The sequence below is a fragment of the Podarcis cretensis genome, assembly GCF_951804945.1.
Source record: "Podarcis cretensis genome assembly, chromosome: 8".
Taxonomy (NCBI): Eukaryota; Metazoa; Chordata; class Lepidosauria; order Squamata; family Lacertidae; genus Podarcis; species Podarcis cretensis.
This window is the reverse complement of record NC_137177.1, coordinates 18,390,637-18,412,428: the sequence shown is the minus strand read 5'-3', so window position 1 is coordinate 18,412,428 and position 21,792 is coordinate 18,390,637. Positions and strand designations below refer to the sequence as shown.

General features: G+C 46.4%; 2 protein-coding genes, 1 long non-coding RNA gene and 1 pseudogene across 4 annotated transcripts; 2 read left to right on the top strand and 2 right to left on the bottom strand.

The window, feature by feature from the left end:
* The first annotated feature begins 62 nt into the window (after positions 1-62).
* LOC307221770 lies at positions 63-2,505 on the top strand. The gene is made up of 3 exons (XR_013841494.1): positions 63-138; positions 1,215-1,342; positions 2,060-2,505. It is a non-coding gene; the product is annotated as an uncharacterized lncRNA (long non-coding RNA).
* On the bottom strand, positions 807-7,879 carry LOC307221692 (uncharacterized protein). Its single transcript, XM_079986454.1, has 5 exons — positions 7,727-7,879; positions 6,000-6,198; positions 4,247-4,393; positions 2,958-3,092; positions 807-1,128 (listed from the first exon to the last, which is right to left on the bottom strand). The coding sequence occupies exons 1-5, from the start codon at positions 7,742-7,744 to the stop codon at positions 1,019-1,021; spliced, it is 609 nt and encodes a 202-aa protein (XP_079842580.1). The 5' UTR covers positions 7,745-7,879; the 3' UTR covers positions 807-1,018.
* A 1,440-nt stretch (positions 7,880-9,319) lies between these two features.
* Positions 9,320-20,102, bottom strand: LOC307221686 (uncharacterized protein). Its single transcript, XM_079986447.1, has 5 exons — positions 19,923-20,102; positions 18,640-18,841; positions 17,247-17,393; positions 10,934-11,068; positions 9,320-9,621 (listed from the first exon to the last, which is right to left on the bottom strand). The coding sequence occupies exons 1-5, from the start codon at positions 19,998-20,000 to the stop codon at positions 9,560-9,562; spliced, it is 624 nt and encodes a 207-aa protein (XP_079842573.1). The 5' UTR covers positions 20,001-20,102; the 3' UTR covers positions 9,320-9,559.
* Positions 12,710-16,931, top strand: LOC307222788 (AF4/FMR2 family member 1 pseudogene; annotated as a pseudogene). Its single transcript has one exon. The product of its transcript is annotated as an AF4/FMR2 family member 1 pseudogene (transcript).
* Positions 20,103-21,792: the final 1,690 nt, after the last annotated feature.

Genomic DNA, 21,792 nt, shown 5'->3' with positions numbered 1-21,792 from the left:
TCCAAGAGTCTTGGCTTCCAACTGCCATGGAATCTTCCCTCCATCCAGGAAAACAGTCTCGAGGAGAGAGACCAGAGCAGCTGCTTTTCATTAGGAGACATCCTCTTTTGTTCCTCAGGAGAAATTCACACTAAAATGGTGATTGACATAAGGGCTTTTAAAAATAACTACAACGACAAAACGGGTGGGGGGGTGTCAACTGCAGCAGAAGAGTGGAGAACTGAAATTTTCATTTGTTTATTTATTGTGTTTACATCCCCAATGTTTTCTCCAAGGAGCTCAAGGTAGCATACATGGCTCTCCCCCTCCTCATTTAATCTCTGCAACAACCCTGTAAGGTAGGTTAGACTTAGAGACAGTGACTGGCTCAATGTCAACCAGTGAGCTTCATAGCTGAGTGAGGATTATGAACTTTCAGGTCTTAGTTGAACACTCCAACCACTAAGCCGTACTGGCTATAAGCTTGGAAATATGAGGAAACGGAGATAACTGGAATGGGCAGGTTCCTACATTCCTCCTGTTGGGAGGTAGTTAGGGGCTGTCCTGGCCATGAGACGTCACTACATCCAGCAAAACCGGGTGCAAACATGGATGGGACGGATGGTATGAGGCAGGCATGGTTGGGGGAGCAGCCTGGAGATGGCAACTCAATCTCTGCCTACATATGAGGCAACAGGCAAGACTGAAAAACCAATAACCCTGAGTAGCACTGATTAGTACAGAGACAAAAAATAACCATGAGGTGTTGGAGAATTATGTGATCATCTGTTGTCTTGCCTCTGACTGAGAAACATTCAGATGTCAACTGTTTTTATTATTTTATTTTATTTTTCAATGTTGCTGAGTAAAAGTGATGTGGGTAAAAATTGAGAGTAAAGTAATCAGCTGTTCCGGGAAGATGTGGAGGCCACCAGGTTGGCCAAGGCAGACCATCCTAAACCATTATCCAATCATGTTCCAGGGCCCCATGTTTAGCTCCAATAGGGAAACGTCTGTGGTTGTAGATATGGACTATGGTCTACAATTGCAGCTCTGTGTGGTGGTGTGTACTCTTCTCTGGGGATATTTCCACGCACAACCTCTCCTCTGTTGAAGTGAAGCCCAAGTGCCGCAGCAGGCTCTGTGTGCCTGGAAAAGGGGAAAAGAGCGGATTATAACGAATCGTCCTGCAACTTGGCTGTTTCATGGTGCTTTTTTTTTTTTTTTGTAACTAGTAAAAATGCCCAGAAGACAGGAGTGCCTGGCGTGCTCTGGTCCATGGGGTCACGAAGAGTCGGACATGACTAAACAACTAAACAACAACAAAGATGCCCAGGTGACAATGTCACCAAAGTAGTTTCAGGTGAGCACCAACAACTTCAGCCAACCCGCCCATGTTAAAGGACACTACCATGCTGAAATGGTGAGCCATAGCTCAGTGTGCAAACACTCAACAATCCTGCAAAAATATTCAGCAACCCCCAGCTGAAAACCGGTGGAGGGGAAGTCCCGTCTGTAGCCACTGAGAGTCACTGTCCGAGGGGAGAAAAAGCACTGAGTCAGCATAAGGTCGCTATGAGTTCCTATTGTGCATAGTGTCATCTTTCCTAAAGGTAAAGGGACCCCTGACCATTAGGTCCAGTCGTGACCGACTCTGGGGTTGCGGCGCTCATCTCGCTTTATTGGCTGAGGGAGCCGGCGTACAGCTTCCAGGTCATGTGGCCAGCATGACTAAGCCGCTTCTGGTGAACCAGAGCAGCGCATGGAAGCGCCATTTACCTTCCCACCGGAGTGGTACCTATTTATCTACTTGCACTTTGACGTGCTTTCAAACTGCTAGGTTGGCAGGAGCAGGGACTGAGCAACGGGAGCTCATCCCGTCACAGGGATTCAAACCACCGACCTTCTGATCGGCAAGTCCTAGGCTCTGTGGTTTAACCCACAGTGCCACCAGCGTCCCTGTCATCTTTCCTAGGAATGCTGGAAAAAAACAATCAACCTTTGCTTTGAAAAAGGTTATGGGTGGGAACCTATTTATCCCATACTAATGATACTACTGGTGATGTGTTTGTTTTGAAAGCTTCAACAAATCAAGGACCGCTTTAATGCTCATAAATCTCTGCTCTTCTAACTGGCCAGCGTGGTAACATTCTGCTCAGTGAACACCTCATTGTGGAAACAGGGAAACAGAATCTACAAGTCACTTCCATTCATATTGCAGTTTCTATAGGTAGCCTAGAGAAAGGTGAGCTTTTCCCTACTGAGAGTTCTATGCAGACAACCCATTGGCACTTTGATCTCTTTCTGTGTAATTGATTACTCTTTAAATTACTGACATGGCAAACCAAAACCCTTCTATCTTCAATAGCAATGAGGAAGCAGAGAATAGCAATGAGGAAGCAAGAACTTCCTTTTGGTATGTAAATTCATCTCTATTCTTTTTATGTATTTCATGCTGTTTGTATCAAGTGTCATGTGGGACTGGTCAGTTTCAGATACAGTACTCTGTTTCTAAATTTCCCAGCCTTAAGTTCACTTTGCCCCTTCCCCAATTTCCACATTAGTTTTGAGAACTTTTCTTCAAGAAGTCTGCCTAAAAATCTCATAGAATCATAGAATCATAGAGTTGGAAGAGACCACAAGGGCCATCGAGTCCAACCCCCTGCCAAGCATGCGTTTTCACAGAACAAGATGACTTTTCACCTTGCCACGTCTCATTATGGTGCCCTTTTCTAGTCTAGCACTCCAACAACAACATGAAAAAGAAGAACAACAACAATGCACAAATTCAGTCTCTCACTCCCACAAATTATGTGGAGTCCCTTGCATTTGGGGAAATCCCAGGAGTCAGCACACCCTGAGAAATCTACCTTCATGGTCATGTCAGGTGAGAATGTAGACTGGCTCTCCTAGACTCCCAGCTTCACCTACATCCCATTCCTTCCCACCTGTGCCATGGTCCCATTGAGTGTACTCACCCAAGAGAAAGCACAAGATGCAGACAAAGCAAGCTAGGAAGAAACCGCAGAAAGGTGTGAGGCGAGTGCCATCTGTATCTACTTCGCTTCTAAGCTTCATGTCTGTAATCACCAGAGAGCACACCAGGATGATTCCTGCAGGCAAAGGCAAAGAAGCGTTGGGGTGATGTGTGTACCTCCTTGCCTTTGGAGCCTGGTTTCTCTTTCTGTCCCTGTTCATCTCCTCCACTCTTCCCACATTCCACCATCTTCAGCTGACCGGAGGTCTCCCTTGCCATTAAACAATTCCACCCATTATCCCATGCTGCCGTGTTGCTGCTGGTTGTCAGGACTTCAAAGCACTATGCTGGACTCTCTTCAAGCACCCAACTGGCTGGTTGTCAGAGTTTGTAAAGAGCTGTGTGGGGTGCTGTTCACAGTGCTTTGCAAATCCTTTGTTGGCTCTGCACCATCTTTACCTGCACACCTGATTTCATATATGCATGCAACTCCAAAGTTCATGAAATCAAAATCATCACACGTCTGTCCAAGACGCCATTCCCACCTTCCATTGCTGTTTCCTCATCAAATGTTTTAAATTCTAAACTCCAGTGGAGTAAAGACCTTTCTTACTTGTTGTTTGTGATGTTCTAGGTATGCAGCTAGCACAATATAAATATAACTGTCATAATGTACTTCTATCTGTTATCATTACTATGGACATCAGGCACTGTGTACATTTACAGCCAGTGTGGCATAGTGGTTAAAGTGTCAGACTGGGACCTGGGAGACCAGAGTTAAATTCTCCACTCAGCCATGAAGCTGACTGGGTTCCCTTGGGCCAGTCACTGTCTCTTGGCCTAACCCACCTTACAGGGTTGTTGTGGGGATTAAATGAGGAATTGGGGAGAACCATGTACACCCACCCCCTTGAGCTCCTTGGAGGAAAAAAGTGGGATATAAATGCAATAAATAAAATAAAAACATTATAAGAATGTATTTTATCATTATTGCCAAGAACATCGGCCAATGTGTACATTGACTCAATTAAATCAACAAAATTCTGTGCTCAGATGATCCTGATCAAGGATTCAAATGACCCCCTCCCACCTCTATATATTATGCCAATGGTGCAGAATTGCATATTTCCTCTGATTTAGTATGCTTTATTCTTTTTCTGTTAGTTAGGAGCAAGATGATATTTGAGGCACTGGAGGCATACATTGCAGTAAATGGTGTTCATCTCTCCCTGGCCCCATCCCTCTGGTTTCTGAGGTTTCAGAGACAGTGCCACATGCTTTCAAGCGTACCTGTGGTGAAGTTAGCCAGAGAAGAAATCAGCGCTTCACATATCTGCACGGTTGCAAGGCGAGAGAGGAGATCCCGTGATGAAACCACAGCAATTAAACTCATAAGGACAGCTAATATTGAAAGGACCTGAGTAGCCTCCATATATCCTGGAAGGGTTTTTAAAAAACAAAAAATTATTAAATATTAAGCTTCCTTAGACTCACCTGTGGCCCTCTGGTTGTCATTGGACTGCAACTCCCATCAGCCCTGGCCAGCCTGGGCAATGACCAGGAATGATAAGAGCTGTAGCCCAGCAGCCTCTGGAAGACCACATGTTCCTCACCCCATTTCTGCCCCAACTAGAATTTTGTGTGTCCAAGACCTTCTGCATCCCCCTTCCTAGATTTTTAGAGATTTGTTCCAGTCAGTATCACTCCATTGTAATACTGAAAGGTACTCCTTTCCAATACCCAGGGCCAACCCACCCATGAGACAAGGTGAGCTGACTGCCTCAGGCAGCAGAATCCCCTCCCACCTTGCCCCTGATGTAGCTCTTGCCTCACCCCTCTTCCCTGGCAGGGAGGGGAGCACCATTTTGGGGACCCCCTCAGGTTCCGAAATGTCTTGGGCCACCCCCCCCCAAACATCTCATTTCAGATCATTGGCTTTGACCGTTGTGCTGAGGTCCTGAGCCTTTCCCCCAAATGATATGTCCCTGGCGAGTGTTTTATTATTTCATGATTAATATCTGTCACATAAAGCCATTCTTCTTGTCTCAGAGAGACTTACTTTTTTTATAAAAAAGCAATGAATGTCAAATTGAAATGCACAAAAGATTTTTTTAAATAAAAAATTACCTAAAAATACTCATCCTGCAACAACTAAAAAAGGCCACATCTGATCCCAGCCCAGCTAAAGGATGAACACCAATTAAGAGCAAAATGTCTTTGCTGATTGGATGTTCTGCCTTTCCATATAAAATGTGCAAAGCAGCAAACAAGAAAATGCATAGTGAAAGATAACCAATCAAAAGCAATAATAAACCTGTCAGCAATAGCTCAATGAGAGCTCCACCTCGTTATGAGGAGATGGAGGTGTTTTTGGTTGGGATCATGATGGAGAGGAAAGAGTCTGGCCTCTCCTGTCTGCATGCTGTGGCTCTGGTGGGAGTTGCTCTCCCCACAACATCTGTTTACTCATTTAGAATACTTACATCTCCCCTGCATTGCCCCCAAAGGCTCTCAAGTGGCTTTCAAAATATTTTCATGATCAAAACCATACACAAGTCTGGTATCAAGAACAGGAGTAACCAGGTGCCTCTATAGAGCCAGAATTATCCAGGTGGCAATTTTCTGTTCTCTCTCTTTGTTGATGGCCTTTGACTTCTGCCTACTGGGTAGCAGAGCCCCCACGAATCATCTCTAAGAAAATAGATCAACTGGATCTTGCTCATGATGGAGGCAAATGTTACCCTGCTGCTAGTTGAAGTGCTGGATGGACGGGAGAAAAATCCCAGTATGTCTCGTACCTACAATGGTCCGACCCTAAATTTGGCAAAGTAGTAGAAATGTGCAGACTACAGTATGCAGTTTAAAACCTGCATTAATTTGCTCAGTTGGTTGTTGTTTTTGTGGTGGTGATAGTGTTGCTAACATAGCATAATTTCAGCTTAGCATACTGTACCATTTAAAGCCCTGATAATCAATTAACAGTTACCCATTTGGCCCAGGAACTCCCCACCCATCCCCAATATTAACCAAGCATGCCACTTACCATTTATGACAAAAATGGCATCGCATCCTAACTGATCACATATGGTCCACCATCCCAACATTAAATATTGAGCATCTTCATAATGATGCCATAGCATTAAGGGAGATCCTATGACAATTACGAGCAAGGTGAGGTTGATGCAGCACAAAGTAAAGTATGTCTTTTCCCGGAAAGTTGCCTGGCAGATCTTGAGGAGGACCTGCAGAAAGGGGAGGGGGGAGTCCATCGTCATCAGGCATCCTTAAAATAGTAAGACATCACATTGATATGTCAGAGCAGGTGTGGGGAACTGTCCTGTTCTGGTAACAGGAAGGAGGTGATAAAACAATGCAGGTTGCTTGTTTCAGTACCATGGAGACCTCCTAGTGAGCGATGGTCACACTCCAGTCCACCTCGTCTAGGCTACGTCTCCTTTTGAACAACTAGAGTCTCTTAAAGGATCAGCCCTCTGGCCTGATGAATGGCACTCCATAGGCTCCTACCAGATGTGTTCTCTGTGCCATTGGACTTGCAAGGTGGTTTGGGAGGTGCTCATAGGAACAAAGGAAGCTCCCTTATACGGAATGAGACTATTTGGTCCACCTCAGTAGAGAATGGTCCATTTGGAAGAATGGGGAAATGCCCAACAAACCTCAGTCTGCTCTCAGAAAATCCTCACATGCCTGCCTTCTTACTTCGAAACAGTTGAGAGGGTAGTACTATCTGTCAGTTTCCAGGCCTTCCTTAGTTTTCGTGTTTACCCTTGTAGAACATAACTTGGGAAGCCGATGGGGACAAAACTAGTATTAGTTGGCTCTGCTCTGGGATTCTTCTGAACAGAGTTCCACCTGCCCTAACTGCACTACACATTTGAAGCCATATCATGTCGCCTTAAACAGACACAGCTTCCTCCAGGCAGAGGGCCTTCTCAGTAGTGGCACCCGCCGTGTGGAACGCCCTCCCATCAGGTGTCAAGGAAGTAAACAACTGTCTGATTTTAGAAGACATCTGAAGGCAGCCCTGTTTAGGGAAGTTTTTAATGTTTGATCTTTTATTTTTTATTTTTTTCAAATCCTGTTGGAAGCCACCCAGAGTGACTGGGGAAACCCAGCTGGATGGGTGGGGTATATATTATTATTATTACTACTACTACTACTACTACTACTACTACTCCAAAGGATCCTAGCAGCTGTGGTTTGCTAAGCGCGTTGAGAGATGTTAGGAAAACCCCTTTCCTCCCTATGCAGAGATACAGTTTTCAGAGTTCCCTGGAAGAGGGATTGATTGTTAAACCCCACCAGAGTGTTGGACCCTCCACTCCTGGAAAAGAATGCCAACTGCCTGTGCTTCCCAGTTCATTTTCCACACATTTGTCCCTAGAAGAATGGGGTAAAGAGGAAGGAGAAGGGGGGGATGACTGGAAGGCAGAGGGGCAAGAACTATATGGAACTTAAGAACACAAGAGGAGCCTCTTGGATCAGGCCACTAGCTCATCTACACAAGCATAATGTTCTCTCAGTGGCCGACCAGATACCTGAGGGAAACATTTAAACAGGACCCGAGAACAAGAGCCCTCTCCTCTCCCACAGTTTCCAGCTACTAGTATTCAGAAGCATTACTGCCGCTGGAAAAAAGTTTGTGAATAAAGGAGCAGCTTGCCGGAGTCTTGCCTACTCTGTCTTCTTGACCAGATGCAAGATACAGAATGATTTGGTAGCATATTCTTGGGTCTGTGGACTGGGATGTACCTTATTGCTCAGTATCATCTCTCCCTATAGTTGGTTCTGTCCTTCAGCATCAGATCACAGGAACACTGTCTCCTTTCCTCTGTGCTGCTCATCTAGCAAGCATGATTCTGGGTGGTTTCCATGTCTGCCTTTGTGATATTTCCAATGATGTCACACACCCCTCTTTCTGCCTAGACCTAACAATCCCCAGCTCCCATGGGAACAAAGAAAGTCATGTTTTAATAGCAATGTACTAGCTGTCCTGAGGGACGCAGATGGCACTGTGGGTTAAACCACAGAGCCTCTGGTGTTGCTGAACGAAAGATTGGCAGTTCAAATCCCTGCGACGGGATAAGCTCCTGTTGCTCTGTCCCAGCTCCTGCCAGCCTAGCAGTTCAAAAGTATACCAGTGCAAGTAGATAAATAGGTACCGCTGCAATGGGAAGGTAAACAGTGTTTCCATGTGCTCTAGTTTCCATCACAGTGTTCAGTTGTGCTAGAAGCGGTTTAGTCATGCTGGCCACATGACCTGGAAAGCTGTCTGTGGACAAACACTGGCTCTCCTGGCCTGAAAGAGAGATGAGCACCGCAACCCCATAGTTGCCTTTGACTGGACTCAACTGTCCAGGGGTCCTTTACCTTTTACTAGCTGTCCTACACAAAGTTTCTTCTTTAGAATGAAAGAAGCCTCTGATTTCATACCACAGGTAGCCAATGTGGTGATTTTAGCACTCAGAAGGGTCTGTTGGCAGTCTTTCAGATATTTGGGGCCTCATTTAAGACTTTAAATATCCATGTGAGCACCTTGAATTGGGCCTGGAAACTCTTCTCATCTCTTCCTCTCCTCTCCCCCCCCCCATGCCAGAAAAAGCCTCCCTTGTAGCCATTGCTTGGCTGCAGAATTGTACTACAAAATTCAGATAAGTACATGTTTTAAAGGATGGCTGTGTTCCTGCTCACATATCATTGTGCAAAAGGCAAGTGAGGTAAGTTTGCCTCTAACTGCGAACTGAATCAAATTTATCCCTCATGTTCACCAGACTAAAAATAGTGCAAAGTTGTCCAGAAATATGGGAATCTATTAATTCCAGTTTCTCTCAATTTCTTATTCACATTTCCACATTCTGTATGTGATTTTAAAAAAACCCCACAAAAACAAACAAACAAAATGTTTCTGCATGAAACATGGGAAATCCTCCTGAAAATTGTGTTTGCTTCATAGTTTCTTCGTAGTTGCAATTTTACCAAATTATTAACATTATTTCAAGCAGCTTCCGACTATATAATACATGTTCTTCTGCCATTCTACCTAACATAAGCATTTTGATGCACACTTTGCCCCTCTACACACACTTACTTCTGTACCCATTGTGGGTTTGGAGTCATATTACAAACTTCAGAGAAGTGCAAATTTCAAAGGATAGCTGTGTTTCAGTTCATGTACTGATTTGGAAAGTGAATTGTTCATGCTGAAAACTGAACTGACTTTCTCCCTCATCCCTAGCCAGAAGTGAACATTTGGAGAGGTGTGGGCTTTTGAATAAAATTAACGCAGAGACAAAACTAGCCACGAGAAAGTGAATAATAAAGTGAGTGTGCAGATTGAGAAACATCCATTTGACAAACAGTTTATTTTTAATGCTGCTATGTGTATCTTGCTGAAGTCCTTCAACATCTCCAGTGACTCTGTTAAGTGACATCACCACACAGAATTTAATTTTCCAGACAGGCTCCAGGAACTGGTATGTGGCTTATGGAGAAGAATGCCTGCAATGATGGGTACAGCCCAAAGACTGCACAGGAGGTATCATGTGATCCAACAGTAATGCACTTTGAACCCATGGCTGGTGTTATTTAGATCTTCATTATTTTATTTCGAAAGAACCACCTCCTGTGCTGCAGCAGACTCAGGGTTCCTGGGTGCAGGGAGAGTAGAAAATTAAAAAAGCCATCACTAGTCTGGCAAGACTGCTGTTCAGAATCCACTAAGCAAGTAATAACAATAATTTTAGATTTTCAGCTATATGATTAGATTTATTTAGCAAGCAAAGGTGTCAGAGCTACAATTCTCAGAACGGCTTAACAGGCCATCCCTCTTCCCAGAGAACTCTGGGAATTGCAGCACTGTGCAAGGGTCTCCTTACAACTCCCAGCACCCTTAACAAAGTTTGCTGAACAGGTGTTGCTCACCAGGGGTACCAACTTGAAAAAAATAATGGGGAACCCAGGTAAGCCCCACCCCACATAATCAATCACAAGATGACACACCATTTGAATGGCAATGACCACCAGCTTTGCAGGGGCCTGGATTCCTCAAATATTTTATTGTGGGGATTGAAGGGACCTCACCCCCTAGGAGTGCCATAGCTGCTGTGCCGCTCACTGCTGGTGGGCAACGACAAGTCTCCTGCAGCTCTCCCTTCTGACGGCTCCTAATCATAAAAGTGAGCTTGTGTCAGTCAACTCTTCACGTAGTGGGCTGCCCTCTGAAAAGTAAGGTGCCTGGGCAGGGTTGGAGTGCCCTGTTTTGCCGCCTAATGTGAAAGGGGAAGGTGCAGCCAGTGTAATGTAGTGGTTAAGAGCGGTAGACTCGTAATCTGGTGAACCGGGTTCACTTCCCCGCTCCTCCACATGCAGCTGCTGGGTGACCTTGGGCTAGTCACACTTCTCTGAAGTCTCTCAGCCCCAATCACCTCACAGAGTGTTTGTTGTGGGGGAGGAAGGGAAAAGAGATTGTTAGCCACTTTGAGACTCCTTCGGGTAGTGATAAAGCAGGATATCAAATCCAAACTCCTCCTCCTCCTCCTCCTCCTCCTCCTCCTCCTCCTCCTCCTCCTCTTCTTCTTCTTCTTCTTCTTCTTCTTCTTCTTCTTCTTCTTCTTCTTCTTCTGTTGCGCCCACTGCTGCCCCCTTTACCTGGGCATAGCTGTCAACCTTCCCTTTTTTTGGTGGGAAATTCCCTTATTCCAGTGCCGTTTCCCGCTGCTTCCTGCTGCTATCCCGGAATGTTAGATATCCCGTAGACTGTCCCTGGGACAGGTGAGGCTGCTGATCCCTTATTTTCAAATCTGAAAGTTGACAGCTATGTACCTGGGTGTCACGGTGGCTCCCACAATGACCACAATGGCAGCAGGCTTGTGAGATCTTGCAGGGTAACTGCCATTTCTCTGCCGCCTGTGGGGTGCCCACTGCATGGGTGAGCCACTCCTGTGTATGGGCTGTACTTACCTAAGAGGAAACACAGGAAGCAGGCAAAGCACCCCGCGAAGAATCCCAGGTATGGTGCTGCATGAGTCCCATCTGAATCAACCTCAGTTGCAAGCTTGCAGTATGTAACCACTAAAGAACAGAGCAGGAAGAAACCTGCAGGCAGAAGGAGGACGAAAAAAGGCTTTGTGGTGATCCCATTCTCCTTCCCCTCTTCTTCTGGATGCCTTAATTTTATTTTCAGAATTATCTGGTATGGACACCTTAAACATACATATCCATCAATAGTTGACATAAGGTTTCCAAACACCCAAGATCAACTTAAAATCACACATAAAAGGTAAAGGTAAAGGTACCCCTGCCCGTACGGGCCAGTCTTGACAGACTCTGGGGTTGTGCGCCCATCTCACTTAAGAGGCCAGGGGCCAGCGCTGTCCGGAGACACTTCCGGGTCACGTGGCCAGCGTGACATCGCTACTCTGGCCAGAGCCAGAGCCAGAGCCAGAGCCGCACACGGAAACGCCGTTTACCTTCCCGCTGGTAAGCGGTCCCTATTTATCTACTTGCTTTCGAACTGCTAGGTTGGCAGGCGCTGGGACCGAGCAGCGGGAGCGCACCCCGCCGCAGGGATTCGAACCGCCGACCTTTCGATCGGCAAGCCCTAGGCGCTGAGGCTTTAACCCACACATAGTCAGCCCTATATTCCATGGCTGAGCAACCTTTGGCCCTCCAGATGTTTCTGGACAGCAACTTCCATCAACCTCAACCACTGGCTATGCTGGCTGGGGCTGATGGGAGCTGGTGTCCAACAATGTGTGGACACAGATACTTGACCCATGCCCTACTCTCACTTTCTTGAGAGTAAGTCCCATGGACCTTAGTAGGCTTTATTCTCAGCAAACATGAATATGATTGCATGAGCAATGCACATATAACAACAACAACAACAACAACAACTTTCTTATTTATACCCTGCCTGTCTGGCTGTGTTGCCCCAGCTTCTCTGGGCATCCCTGTCAGTGATAAAGGGAGGAGGAGGAGGAGGGAAGAAGGATGGCACTTGACATAAGAAATGACCAGCTCAACCTGGCCTTGTTCACTCGCATGCATGAGTTTCTGACTGAAATAGGAAATCCAAGGTCTTCACATAGGTTGGGGGAAAGTGAAAGGGGTTTAAAGATATCTGACCAGGAGACGTAACATACAGACATGTATATACAGATGTATTTTTAATATCTGCCAGCATTCGGTGTACAAAGCTGGGGCTTAAACAGAGAAAGGAAATGAATTATATGGACTATTTTCTTTTTCAAAGATCCATTTTTACTTTTGACCTTCCTGTTCCAACTTGTTTAATTCACACACACACACACACACACAGAGAGAGAGAGAGAGAGAGAGAGAGAGAGAGAGAGAGATGGCTTAAGCAAGGGACAACCCCTATCAAAGTAGTGTTCATTTATTTATAAAGCCAATTTGCTTGACATAATGGCCTTCATGAGCCCTGGGAATTTAGAGGCTACTTGCCTCCTGCTTTCCAAGCCAAGTGTGGGGTACCTTTCCTGCTTCCACCCAGATGTTGCCAAACTGAAGTTCTCATCATCCCTGCCCGGTGCAATGGGGCTGTAGAAGCTGCAGCAGCAGCAGCAACAACAGGTTATGAAGGGCGCAGAAAGCAAGAAAGCGAGCGAGTAAGCAAAGCCTCTCCTGGCTCTCTAAATCTGCTGCTGCTGGAGGGGGAGGCCGGTCCAGGCTTGGCCCCCTCCTCTCTTCGCTCCTGATGGGGTTTGCACGGCTGTAGCGGAGCTTGTACAATGAAGAGAGAAATTTGCTCCGCATCCAAGCAAAAGAGAGGAGGAATCAGGAAGCTCTCCAGGAGAAAGAATCATTCCCTGCTGATATCCCTCTCTTTGGAGAACCTTACAAGAACAACAAAGCAGATGAGCTATCCAGCCGGATTCAGAAGATGTTTGGCAATTACGAAGAGATGAAGGAGCTTATCGCCATCAAGTCTCAGCAAGATTTCATAGGGATCCCCACAAGCGTCATGTCTCTGATCCCTCAGCGCAAGCCAGATCGCCCACTCTTGCCTGAAAAGACCAGCAGCGTGGTACCCGCCTCATTCCAGAATGGTAGCCATCACCGCAAGCCCTTGGGACCCATTGCTTCGGGTGCTCCCTCTGCGGGCAACTCTCTGCACCACCAAAAAATTCACTCAAGGATAGAACTGGCCTCACAAAGCAGTGGGCTGCCCAGCAACCAGAGGCGAAGTCAAGAGCAGGGCCGCAAGACTCAAGAAGGCCAGAACAGCAGAGGCCAGAAGAAGAATGAAAGATGCATTGAAGAAGCCCGCAAGCTGCAGCCCTCCCTTTTGGAACTTTCTCCCTTGCTGTCCTCGTTGTCTTCCCCCATAGCACCCTTGTCGCCTCTACATTCCAGCCAACGTGTCAATTCCAGGTCTCTCGGCAGCATCAACAAAAACCACGGGCAGAATAGCTCCCCTTCTCTGGAGCTGGTGGCTGGAACACGTGAGAATGAAACCCAGGACAGCTTGAGTGCTCCTGTAGCCGTTGCTGCCCAGCCTTCCTCCCAGACTTTCCCCGGATCGTTGTCATCAAAAACCAGTGCAATACAGCAGAAACCAACTGCCTACGTGAGGCCAATGGATGGTCAAGATCAAGCTCCGGATGAGTCGCCGGAGCTCAAGCCACTTCCTGAGGAATACCACGAACAGTCCTACGGGAAAATAGCAAACGTGAAAACAAACGTCAAGCCCAACTTGCCCAGCTTGCCCAAATTGAAAATACCTGTTGAAGCGACTGAGCAATCGTTCTCCAATGAAGTCCATTGTGTTGAAGAAATTTTAAAGGAAATGACCCATTCATGGCCACCTCCTTTGACAGCCATCCATACTCCTAGCACAGCTGAGCCTTCAAAGTTTGCTTTCCCTGCAAAGGAAACCCAGCATGGTGGATCAGTCATACAGAGCCAGAAGCAGTATGATGCACCTTCTAAGACGTCTATTTCTCAGCAAGGAAAATCAATGCTACATGAAGACCTTGAGATCAGCGATAGTGACGAGGGTGACGATGACCAAGTTTCTGATAAACCGTCTTCCTCATCCACTCCTCCAAGTGCCCCACAATCACAGCCTGAGAGTGTGGCATTGGCACATTCCAGCAGTCCAGAGTCTGGGAGCACAAGCGACTCGGACAGTTCCTCTGACTCTGAGAGTGAGAGCAGCTCCAGTGAAAGTGAAGCAAATGATCCCCCAACAAGAGCATCCACACCTGAGCCCGATCCACAGACATCCAACAGATGGCAGCTGAACAACTGGCTGATCAAGGTGAACCAGCCGGTGTCTCCCACCGAGAATTTCCTTGAGGATGACCGCAGCAGGGGGAGTCTCCAGGAAGGCAAGGGGCAAGGGAAAACTTGCAGCGGCAGCAGCAGCAAAAGGGAATGCTCGCAGCCGACAGATGGACACTCGAAAACTGCCAGCAAAGCACCCCGGTCAGCTCAAGAGGTACACCTTCCTACCAAGCGCAGCTACCAGAAGTCTCCGGTGCACACAGAGGAACCCCAGTTCCACCAAGTCGTGGGCAGTAAGCAGCCCAGGAAGTCCAGCAAAGTCGCAGCACCGGAGGAACCGAAGCGAGGCCTGACGGTAGAGAGTGAGCCGCCCGGTCTGTATGGGGCGAAGGACCAGTCTTCCAAAGACAAGCCCAAGGTGAAAACGAAAGGGCGGCTGAAGTTTGGCGACAAGAAGGAACAGAAGCTGGCAGTGCCGGAGCCCGCCGAGAAGAAAAAGCACAAGAGCTTGCACCAGGCCACTGTTAAATTGTTCTCGGACCGGTGTGCTGCAAAAGACATTGTGGCTGGCAGTGCCCTGGAGCTTTTGCCCCTCAGCCCTTTGAGCCAGAGCCCCAGGGTTCCCGCCACCAGCAGAACTAGCGGCACGAAACCAGCTGTTGTGGTAAGAGAGGACAAGGACAAGTTTCTCTTGCCTATCAGGGATAAGAAGTTGCTGTCGCCCTTGAGGGATTGCCCGGTCCCTCCCTCACTTGTGGTTAAAATTGAGCTCGCTCTCCTCTCACGGGTCCCACATCCACCCCGGAAGGGGGGGGACTGCCCCAAAAGACTGGAGGTCAGAGAGAGCCACAGCTTGAAGAAGCAGGATGTAGACAAGAGGAGACAAGAGGATGCACCAAGCAAGACTGTCAAAAAGAGAAAGCAGGAAGATTCTCTGAGAAACGATCAGAAAAAAGTCAAGATGGATAGAGAAACCAAATCACCCCCGTTGTCAGGTCACAAAGACTCCAGTAAAAACAAGATTTCAAAGCCATCAGTAGAGACACAAAGACAAGAGATGCCACTGCCGCCGCTGCCGCCTCCACCGCCGCCACCACCACCACCGTTGTCTCCTGCGCAGAAACCAGCCAAGATGGCCCAGAAGAGGCCAAAGAATGAAAGCGGTGCCTGCAGCCAGCCTCCTGGTCTCAGTATCAGCACTACCAAGAGCAAGGAAAGCCACAAGGATTCTTCATCCTCCAAGCACAGGAAACTGGAGGGGAAGCCTTCCGAAAGCTCAAAAAGCAACAAAAGATCTGCAGACGATGTTCCAAATCCTTTTCCAGTGCCTTCTTTGCCAAATGGTACCTCCAAGCCAACAAAACCTCAGGGCAAGCCGCACAAACAACATCCAGTGGAATTTCACTTAAACGAGGCCAAAAGGTTGAGGCACAAAGCCGACACAATGACAGATGACATTGGAAAGGCCTTCAAGTACTTGGATGCTGCCCTATCCTTGATTGAGTGTGGCATTGCCATGGAATCTGATCCCCTCTCACCAAAGCCAGCCTATAGCATGTTCGCAGAGACCATAGACCTCATCAAATTCATAATGACATTAAAATACTTTGCGGACTCTTCAACAAACACGCATGAAAAAATCTTCATTGTTTTTTGCATGCGCTGCCAAGCCATTCTGTACATGGCAATGTTTCGCTACAAGAAGGACACAGCAATAAAGTATTCCCGGACCCTTATTGAACACTTCAAGAGTTCTTCTAGAATTACACAAGCACCTTCTCCGTGTGTTGCCAGGAGTATAGGCACACCGTCCCCTCTTTCCCCGATGCCCTCTCCAGCCGGCTCTGTGAGCTCCCAGACAGGTTCCAGCGCCAGCAGCTGCGGAAGTGGAAGCATTGGCTCCTCGGTCAACGTTCCTCACTTTATCCCAACCATCACTTCTTCCTTTGTTGGCATCACTTCTTATATTCTCTATGCCTACGATTTCTGGGAACAAGCTGATGTTTTGGCCAGGAAGAATAAGAAGTTTTTCTCCGAGCTCAGTGCTGCCGCCTGCCCTCTCTCGCTGAACAGCAGTATGATCGAACTGGTACACTACACCCGCCAGGGTTTGCAGTGGCTGAGACTGCAACCAAGTACGCCTTAACTGGTGCTTTGAGGCGAGAGACCCTTGCCTTGGACTCTTTGCACTTTGAAAAGCCTCCGAAAACAGCCTGGTTGGCTGACTTGTTGGGATATATAAGCACCTGGAACAAGGAAGGATGGAGCTTGGTGGAAGGGGGTCTGGCGCCACTGGAAAACTTTAAGGACTATATTTGCTACGGTGCCAATAGGCCACCTGGAAGATAAGAAGTGGAGAAGAGGCCTCAAAAGTGGAGGGTGCCTTTCTTTCTTTCTTTCTTTCTTTTTTTCAAAGGACAAAGTGCAATGTTCTCTTTTTCATTTCTCTTTTTCCCGTCATGGTTCAATGTGTCAATGGTCTATAAACATTTCGTTACATGAATAACCAGCAGGACAAAAAAAAACAAAATGAAAAAAAAAAGGACACACATGAAGAAGTGCCGGTGAGAAGGAAAACCGTCTCCCAAAGAATTTTCTGCAACACCTCAAAGGATGCAACGTCCATGGGCCCAGCGTAGGCTTCAGATTTGTTTGCCTCTCTTCTCCCCCCCCCCCTTTTCTTTTAAATGTAAACCACAAAATGCAATCTGCTCATTGGTCATGATTGGTGGGGCTGTTAGGAGTTGTAGTTCAGCAGTATCTGGAAGGACAAAACTCCCCACGCCTGCTCTAGGGAAAGACTATCACTCAGGGAGGAGGCCTCACCGTATGGCACAGGATTCCTGTCCCCTTTCACATTTGCTCGCTTTTGCAGTGTTCACAGTTGGTCCTTTCTCTTCAGTCCTGAATCAATATTCTTCCAAGGCTCACTGCTCTGTGATTTTTAGCTGGTTCGTGGGGGGGGGGGCGGAGGTCGGGAGTGCTGTTCTATCATATATTGCTATTATGGCTTACACAATACCTGCGCTGAAGTGGGCCACAGAAGAAAGCAGGCTTTCGGATACCACCTTTCTCATGAGCTGAGCAAGAAGCTCCCATGACAAAAAAAGGGCAACGAAATCACTGATTAAGGCTAGTATCAAAAGGAGACGGACCACATGCAGATATTCTAGAGGAAGTGAAAGGAGGGGGAAAGAATTAATGATATATAAAGCTGCCTTATACCATATCGGGTTACTTAGAGTTGGAGCAGTGCAGTGCTTTAGGCCATATGCAAAGCACACATTTAAAGCAGTATCATAAACAGTGATGGCTTCTGGGAGAGAATTTTGGGAGCCATTGTTTGTTAAGGGTGCTAAAAGTTGTTAGGAGACGCTTATTCCCCTCACAAAACTACAATTCTCAGAGCAATTGCTCTGCCCAGGGAAATCCAGGAATTATAGTTTTGTGTGGGGAATAGGGGTCTCTCCTGACAACTCTAAGCACCCTTAACAAACTGGAGCTCCCAGAATTCTTTGGGGGATGTCATCACTGTCTAAAGTGGTGTCACATACCCTCCAACACTTCTCCAATGAAAAGAGAGATGTTCCCTCCAAACGTTTCTCCAATGAAAATAGGGATATCCTATTCCCTACCCTCCAACACTTCTCTGATGAAAATGGGGATATCCTAAGGAAAAGCGGGATACTCTGGGATCAAATCAGAACCTGGGATGGCTTCTGTAAATCTGGGACTGTCCCTGGAAAATAGGGGCACTTGGAAAGTCTGGTGTCTTAGTATGTTTAATGTGTGGTGTGAACATAGCCTAGGAGTGGACAGGTGAGGGTTCAAGTCAACATTCAGCTATGAAGCTCTCTCACTGGTTCATCTCACATATCCTGTGGTGTCCAGTGGACGCTCGGGTTGTGAACATGATCCATGCGGGTTGCATGTTTGCAACCCACAGCGTCCGCAACCCGCAGTGGCGCGTCTGTGCACATGCAGGTTGCGATTCAGCGTGTCTGTGCATGCGCAAAGCACAATTTAGAGCTTCTGCGCATGCGCGACTGCCAAAACCTGGAAGTAACCCGTTCTGGTACTTCCAGGTTTCGGCGGTCCGCAACCTGAAGCATCTGTAACCCGAGGTATGACTGTACTGGTAAATTCTGAATTGCAGGAGCTAATAATGAGAGACCCTGTAGCCACACCCCCAAGGAAGGTCCAAAAACACATCTGTGTCCAAAAACACAGCAAACCTCCCTCCACCCCCAGCTCAAATAGCATCAGTACTATTATAGCATGATAGCCAGTTTTTTGTGAACCGCACATCCTCAATCCCTGCAATTTACATGGAACAGAATATATACAGCCCCGATCATTCCTAACTCATTTGTCCTGGGACTCAAGAAAATGGAAACCAGTCTTGTGTCTCTCACCATTGACGGGGAGAAAAACATCATCACACTCTAGCTGATGGTTGCATATGGCCCACAATCCGAAAACAAAATAGCCGTCCACATAGTCGTGTCGGAGCCATAAGGGAGTCGCCATGACATTCACGAGCAGCATGAAGTTGATAAAGCACAAGGTGCAGTAGGTGCTTCTGTAGAAGGATGCTGAGCATATCTTGGCAAGGATCTGAGGAAAGAGGAAAGCCCACATCAAGCCATCCTAAGAGAACAGTAAGGCTTTCGTGGTGGCGATTGGTACAATGATGGAGAACATTTATTATTTTGATGGGAGGCACCCAGAGTGGCTGGGGCAACTCTGGCAGATAAAGTTGATGGATTATGCCGAAATGGCAAAAATGACCGGAAGAATCAGAAATCAGGAAGACCAAAATTTTAAGAAAGAATGGGGGAAATTTATAATTTATCTATAATAAAATTGTTAGTAGGATTGGAATAACACTTGTAGATTAATGGTGAATTTTGGATGTAACAGAGATGTAAAAGATTTGGATTATTATAAATGGTGGAGGAGGAAATGACTAACAATAGGACCCACAAAGCAGAGGAGGGAAGTCCAGGAGATTCTTTGGAATCTTGTTTTTAAGTTGTATGTGGGATATGTGATTGTAAAACTGTAATTTGAAAAACCAAATAAATAAATTAAAAACAAAACAAAACTGAGTGGCTGGGACAGCCCAGTCAGATGGGCGGCTAATAATAATAATAATAATAATAATAATAATAATAATAATAATAATAATAATTTGTTGATAGACTGGCTGACTGACAGACAGAGAGATAGAGTTTTAATTCTAATAATGTCTAATAGCTTTTTAATAACTGTTTTCAATATATGCTTTTAGCTGTTTCTATTTTATCTGTAAGTCACCTTGAGTCCCTTCTGAATAAAGAAGGGATATCAAGATGATGATATCCCTCTCCTGCTGTGGCATCCTTACTGTAACCCTTTCCAACTTTGTATTTCAGACTCGTGTCTCTTGAGAGCTGCAGTACAGGTGTGGGCAACATTTGGCTTTCCAGAAGTTGCTGAACTATAACTCCCATCAGCCCCAGCTAGTGTGGCCGTTCAGCAACATCCAGAGTGCCAAAGGTCCCTCACTCCTGACCCCATAGGAAGAATGAGAGGGTGGTGAGAGAAAGAGAAGGGAGGCGAGATCAAAAGGAAGCAAGAGGCGGAAGAAAGAATACATGAACGATAAAGGAACCGTTTGTTTGTGTCCGAGCCTTGCCTACTGTGTCCTGCTTACCAGGGGCAAGAAAGCAGGCAATCTGGCAATGGATCTTTGGATCCTATGTATTGTCAGACACTTCTTAGTCACTATCATCTCTGCCAGGAGTTGTTACGGATCTTTGGCATCAGAGAATAAACAACTGGTTTGAGGCCTCCTTCGCTCTGTGCTGGTCACCTAGCAACCACCACCTGATGTTTCCACGCCTGCCTTTGTGATGCTTCCAGTGATGTCACACACATTCCGCAGAAGCGGATTTAGGGGAGCATGACTGGTTCTCCCACACTGGGTGCTGAGCCGAGAAGGCGCCTCAGGGGGTGCCGCAACAATGGCTTAGAATGGAAGGCGAGAGCCAGGGGACACTGAATTTGGGTGTTGCATACGGCGCTGCTGAAATTTGAAGAGGTCCACCACTGCATTCCACACATCACCTCTCTTCCTGCTTGTTCCTGGCGTTCCCCAGCTTCCACGGAAGCAACTGAAGTCATATATATATATATATATATATATATATATATATATATATATATTTATGTTATATTAGTATGCTATTCCATGAGCCCATTGGCTATGATACAGCTACGTGGTGCCAAGTGACCTCCATCTATTTATTTGTTTATATGCATTTATAAACCACTTGATTAATTTTTTTAAAATAAAGAAATAAATCTCTGTGTGGTGTACAAGGCTGCTGCAATTCTGCAAAAGCGTAAAAACGTGGAGCTGGTTGCATAATCCACTGTCTCAAAAAACTCAGGTTCTGGTGCTCACCTACTGGAATGATACAGAGAAGACTAGCAGGAAACTCAGGTTTCTGATTTAAGGACCAAGCAGGTTCCCAGTCCTTCCTGTTGCGAATATATGCTCACAAATGTCCGGGGAGTGCCTAGAAAGGCCTCATGAACCATAGGAGCTGCTCAGCTTGTGCATTTGTTACATCTGAAGTAGCAGTTAAATATCTGAAAGACCATATACATCCCTTACTGACTGTCTCAGGCATTAAGCTCTGCAATGGGGGCTTATTTGGTAGTTGCATCACCCTTAGAAGGGCAGAGAATAGCAGCCCAAAGAGGACTTCCTCCATGACAGCCCCTAAATTGTGGAAATCTCTCTTATTGGAGAGGCATCTAGCACCTTCAGGATACAGTTTCTGGCACATGCTTAAGGTAAACAATTTAAAAATTAATATTTTGTTTTTCATGACCCACCTGGATTTATGTTGTTATGTTCCATCTTGGAACGGTATTGTGTGTTTTAAAATTGCAGTGATTTTTATCCATTTTAAAATCACGTTTTGTGTTTGCTGTCACCCACCCTGGCAATGTGGGGATAATAAAGCTTATCAACCAATCATATGCTTACATTACTTAGACCAGGGATCTAAGCAGCCATGGACACAAATAATGCCAACTCTGTCCCTATATCTGCTCTGGCAACACACATTACAGGACCTAACCATGTCGCCCATAGCATCAGGGGGTTCGTTCGCTTGCTCATCTTCACAAATCACCCCCCGAGAGAGGAAATGTATCACCAGGACAAATGAGGACACAAATCGGCAGAAGTCTGGCACACACCAATTTATATGTACAGCTGCAAACTTAGAAATCATGGCTATCAATTAAGTAGAGTCATAATGCGTCCTATTGGAGTGAGTAAGACCAGGTGATCTGTGTGCCTGCTCAGCCTGAAACTTCAAGGTCTTTCCTGCATCTCCCCCTTTTGATGGTTCTTTATCTCTAAACCAGACTTGGGTTGGGCAGTCCTTCAAATAGACGGCACCTTCAAATGGAGGACCGTCCAATGAAAAGTAGGACACCTGGACATCATTGCCATAGGCTATGGCTCTAGTCTCTCTTTCCCTTGGTAATGTCTACCATTACAAAAC